General features: G+C 36.8%; 1 protein-coding gene across 8 annotated transcripts in view; it reads left to right on the top strand.

Annotated features, from left to right (window-relative positions):
- The window catches only part of LOC107655805 (histone-lysine N-methyltransferase 2C-like), a 181720-nt gene extending 177372 nt beyond the window's left edge, over window positions 1–4348 (top strand). For 7 of the 8 annotated variants that reach the window (XM_016443383.1, XM_016443388.1, XM_016443389.1 and 4 more), the window contains 6 exons: window positions 1842–1984; window positions 2723–2897; window positions 3231–3347; window positions 3450–3523; window positions 3899–4007; window positions 4118–4348. In XM_016443383.1, coding sequence (XP_016298869.1) covers window positions 1842–1984; window positions 2723–2897; window positions 3231–3347; window positions 3450–3523; window positions 3899–4007; window positions 4118–4210 — 711 coding nt within the window. In that variant the 3' untranslated portion in view covers window positions 4211–4348. The remainder of the gene's footprint in view (window positions 1–1841; window positions 1985–2722; window positions 2898–3230; window positions 3348–3449; window positions 3524–3898; window positions 4008–4117) is intronic. The other variant, XM_016443386.1, reaches the window with a different exon arrangement.
- Window positions 4349–5485: the final 1137 nt, after the last annotated feature.

The following is a 5485-nucleotide window of genomic DNA, read 5'->3' as shown; positions in this document are numbered from 1 at the left end:
GGAAACGATACGCCCATTGCCATAGTTCCGTATTTTGAACGCTTGATAGAAAATATAAACATCTATTATTTATCATTCATACAGGTTGTGATTTAGTCAAGCCAGCTGGTCCAAAGCGAGCATTTTTTAAATCGCAAGATTGTTGAACTCACAAGATTAGAGAAGCAGTCATCAGTAAAATGACGGGAACACAAAAAAAGATTGGGGTGTACTGCTGGTAATTTTAACCACCGATTCTTTGCAGCCTCATCTTTCGGAAGTGAAAATAAAAGGAATTTACTTTCAGAGTCTATTCTTTCTTTTGGGAAACAATAAATGTATTTATTGTACACTTTCAGCTTAACAACTTTGCAGTTCGTTTACATTCACATACAGCTACATTACACACTGCATGAAAGGCAATATTCGAAATGGCATAATAGGGGCACTTTAAGATGTATTTTGTGGGTGTGGAAAGAGACGTGGTAGATTTAAATTTGAGCGGAAACCGAAAATTCGATTTCTAAAAGCACAAATGAACCACATTCTTTTAAAATCTCATTATTGAATGGATGTCTACATCTCAACTTTTGGGTCTGGCCTAGTACGCAGTAGTCTTCCATGACATATCTCTGGTATTACGTTTTCAAGTGTGCATGAAGACTGCAATTGTACATAGAACTTTTGAATTCCCAAAGTTTTTACAGAGCTTTATTCACACATTTTGATTTTCAATACTTAACACTTTAAAATTGACATTTTAAAGTAACAGACAAAATTTATTAATTGTGGTGCTTCTGATTAAGTGATAAAAATCAGTGGGAAATGTCTTATAAAATATAATACCAAAGCAGTATATTATAGTATATTATATTTTATAAAACGTATTTAGTGTGCTCAAGGGTCATTGAGCTATGGCATTTCTCAGAACTGGGACAGACTTCCGTACTTCCTGTCTGGTGCATGTGCTATAAAAGTGGCCGAGACCACAAGTGTGGGTAATGGAACAGGCCCTTTGTTGGTATGACAGGTCAGGAGTCTCTTTATCGCAACTGCTCTAGCATAAACTGCAGTTACTAGAACCCTAGTCTCGTGTAGCCAGAACTTCAGACTGACGGCAGAAGGTCTGGGATCCATGGCCGCTTTGAATGGCCAAGGACCGCCCAAGAGGCCACATGACTGACAGGTAAAGCAACCAATCATGTTTCAGTTTGTTCCGCGTCATGTTTAGGGGCATGGAAATGTCCCCACAATAACAGACTGGTGTGTAAAACTCATGGACGTATTTTAAAGATTCTATGCTGCGAACTTTAAATATTTCACATACTTTTAAAAATCCAGCGTTTAGTTGAACCTGATAAGCGCTCATTGTCACAGTTGTAAACACGACGGCTTGCTTCTAACATGAGCGGGTTTGGCGTCACGGCATATTTGTTTCCAGGTGGAACGTTAAAGAACGTGAAACACACGTCTTCCGGAAATCCTGTACAATTCAACCAATCCGATGACGACTTCGAAACTTCCAATTTCGTGTGCCATATGCATCAGACGTTCAGCCAACAGTCCGTGGGCGTGACATCTGAGGCTGAGACTACTAGAACCCTTACTAAAACCATATAAAATAAATACCATTGCACAAAAAACTGTCCATAAAATCTAATGAAGATTTGTGCGAGTGTGTGTATAGATAGATAGATAGATAGATAGATAGATAGATAGATAATTGATGACATAAAATTCCATTTGCTGAAAAAAAATAAACAGTTGTCCCTGACATTTTTAATTATTAATAAATAAGCTCTTATTTTTTGTAAACATTCCTTTCTTAGTAATGGTATTATAACATTAATCTTTGCTTCTAGCTTCCTGGAGTTGAAGCATGTGAGAAGTACACGTTCCGTTATGGCCGTAACCCTCTGATGCAGCTGCCCTTGGCCATCAATCCTTCTGGATGTGCCCGCTCTGAACCAAAAGCTTGCACACATGTCAAGAGGTTCGTGTTAAGGTATTCTGTATAACTTAAACTTTTTTCGTCCATGTTTGTATTGGATTTCCTGCTTTCCCTGTGGTCTGTGAGTGAACATCCATTCATGTCCTGGTTTAGCCTGTGAGCTTGGTTTGCTGCGAGTTAACTTTGCCCTCAATTAATCATTGAAAAATCCATTTTCATATGAAAAGAGAGAGAGACTAAGTGATGAGAAGTGGTTTATTTTTAGTTGGAGTTCAATTCAGTGAAGTCAAGAACGGCTCAAGTTGATTCAGTGATTCAACCACTAACTCTGACTGATTTTTGAGTCTTTTTTAACTGATTTATTAAAAAGAACCTGAGTCATTGTTTGTGAATCAGACTGCATTGTACATGTTGAGTGTTTGCATACATGTGTTGTCTGTTTATTGTCTTTGTATTACTTCATGAGAATCTTTCTCATCACATTGAAATCAAACTGCTGGATAAATTAATTTGTTTTGCTGTGGCACTGTAGATTTAGTATAGTAGCAGAAAAACTGTTGTTAGAGCATAATAACTCTAGTATACTATTGGAGTATTTCTAATAGAATGTTTGGCCTACTTCAGCAGAAAAATGCAATGCTGGTATTGAAATAATCATTAACGAAAACATACAGAATAAATAAATTTATAATGTTTGAAAAAATTACTTAAAAAATGGTTTCGAATATGACCCAATATGAGTCAGTCCTGTTTGTTTTAAACAAAGCACATATGCTTATGTTTCTGATGCAGGCCTCATACCCTCACCAGCAGTAGTTCCTCTAAGACCCCGCAGAGCTCTGGGAATCTGGCTGAGATGGGTGTTACCCCCTACAGCAAGCAGTTTTTCCATTCCAAATCCTCTCAGTACCGTCGTATGAAGGCTGAGTGGAAGTCCAATGTCTACCTGGCTCGTTCACACATACAGGTAGAAAGAGCATTATGGCTGAAAGTTTAGAGAAAATGATGATCTCGTGGGATTTAGTAGCTAAAAAGAGACAATGTTTGGAATAGCATGCTAACATAACTACTCGTACTGTTTCTGCAGTGTGTATATATATATATATATATATATATATATATACACACACATTCACACACACACACACACACACACACACCCCCTATATATGTGTGTATATATATCAGTGGCGACTTTTTTAACCAGGTGTGCTGAGTGCTAAGACCATTCTGAACAGATCCTCTTTCCACCTTGACACAAACTTGTAATAATTTGAGTTTTTGTATTATTTTAATTCAGGGTTTAGGGCTGTACGCTGCAAGGGACATTGAGAAATACACCATGGTTATCGAATACATTGGTACCATCATTCGCAATGAAGTGGCAAACCGAAAAGAGAAGATGTACGAGGCACAGGTATGCATTATGATAAAACTGAATCTAAAAATAAGAAGTCATGCTGAACAAGTGCGTGTTATGTCCATGTGTTGTTAATTGATTTTTGGTTTTGTTTTTCAGAATCGCGGAGTCTACATGTTTCGCATCGATAGTGAGCATGTAATTGATGCGACTATTTCAGGAGGACCTGCAAGGTGGAAAATTATCTTGAATTTTTTTGAACATTCCAGCAATGTTAGCTTTAGACGCTAAAGCCAGAAACATACTCTAAACAAGTACACAAACACACATGCTGCCTTGGCCAAGGCTTTACATGTCTGTAAGTGTCCATATAGCTAGCTTTAACTTGCTCAGAAACAAAAAAATTGTCCACCATGAAAGTAGTTGACCTGAAAGAGAAAACTCTTGAGAAAGCAAGCAGTGCATACATGGATTATGCTATGAATTGCTGTCTTAACGCACAGCAGAATGCAACATCACACAAAACCAAATTTGCATAGCTAACAACATTTGCATTCACATGCTTTGGCCTCACTTGCTTAATCCGTTCCATTCCTTTTATCCACCAGGTATATCAACCACTCCTGTGCACCCAACTGCATTGCTGAGGTTGTGACCTTTGAGAGAGGACACAAAATCATCATCAGCTCCAACCGCAGAATCCAGAGAGGCGAAGAGGTAAGACTAATTTATCCCACCAGTCTTATAGGAATTTGTTCCCCACATCTATAAAATGTGGCCCAAAGACATAGACATTTAACATTCTGGTCACCTTTTTTTTTTCCCAGTTGTGTTATGACTACAAGTTTGATCTGGAGGATGATCAGCATAAAATCCCTTGTCACTGTGGTGCAGTTAACTGCCGGAAATGGATGAATTGAAAGATATCAGTGAAACAATTAACAATTCAACATATGCATTCCTTTTTTATTATTATTTAGGCCCAGGAAATTGCGTCTATTCTAATGTATATATATATATATATATAATGACAGACAAAAAAAAAACATTGTTAGGGCATGATGTAGACCTCAGAGCTTTAGGGGCTTTTAAAGGCATAATAGCCTGTTGTTCATAAAGTTAAAACGACTCCAGGGGTCTGTTTTGGTTCAGTGGCGGAAGAGTTGATATAGTTTATGATTGAGCACCTTCACCTAAAATAAAAAAGGCTGCACACTGGTAACTCTGAATTGCAAAGACAATGTAAATGAACATGTATTTTTTTCTGCATGAGAGATGAGACGATGCGCTCCGGCAGATGGCGATTAAGTGGTAAACATGATGTTCAGTGCTGGCCACAGCCTTATTTAGATATAAAGAGGCATGCACTAAAACAGAAAGATACCGTTTAAATACTTGATTCCATGAGTCAGTTTATTTTTTCCTTTGTTTTGATTTCTGTAAAATAAGAGACTTATAGAGACTTCTGTAAGATAAGAGGCTTTTGTATTTATTGATTGAAGCTATTTTTTAAAGATATGGAAAAGCAGAGTCGAGCTGCTGGAAAAGCCTGCCGATTGGTCAGAACACATTACTTTATACAATGTGTAAATAGCCGTCTATAAATGAACATTTTTAAATAGTCGACCAAATGTTACCTTAACTTTATCATAGCTGTCTGGGTGACCTTTTGCTTGTTTGCAATAAAATGAAATGGAAAAAAAAAAAGATTTAAAAAAAGTATTTAAGAAGGATGTCAAGATATCATTTTGAGTGTGTATGTAGTGTATAAAATTGTACAGATTCTGTAAAAAACAAAAAAAATTAATTCAGAGTATTTTTGTTGTATTTAGAATGTAGAACCAATATTGTCTAAAATGATCTGACCACTTGAATTTTTTCTTTGCTTTTTTGCCATTTTTATATATTTTCACAATCAAAACGAGCACCAATCATACTGAGGTGATTGTGACATCTTAACTCTGTTCATCAGATTAGTGTGCACTGTGAATTCCCATTTGAAGCCACCCATGATGCATTTGATAGTTCCCAATAGCGATCACGAGCTGCTCTTAACGCTTCACAGCATAGACTCACATTTTGAATTTCAGAGATGAAGTTCAATGCCTTTCACATTCAGAAAACTTAATGCGTAGACATTTAATGAAATGTAAAGTATGCTTCTTTCTTGTTTACATTAAAGAATAAAAGATGAC

This window comes from Sinocyclocheilus anshuiensis, unplaced genomic scaffold (genome assembly GCF_001515605.1).
Source record: "Sinocyclocheilus anshuiensis isolate Anshui unplaced genomic scaffold, SAMN03320099.WGS_v1.1 scaffold1185, whole genome shotgun sequence".
NCBI lineage: Eukaryota > Metazoa > Chordata > Actinopteri > Cypriniformes > Cyprinidae > Sinocyclocheilus > Sinocyclocheilus anshuiensis.
Note: the sequence above shows the minus strand (reverse complement) of the source record. Positions and strands in the feature narration are given on the sequence as shown.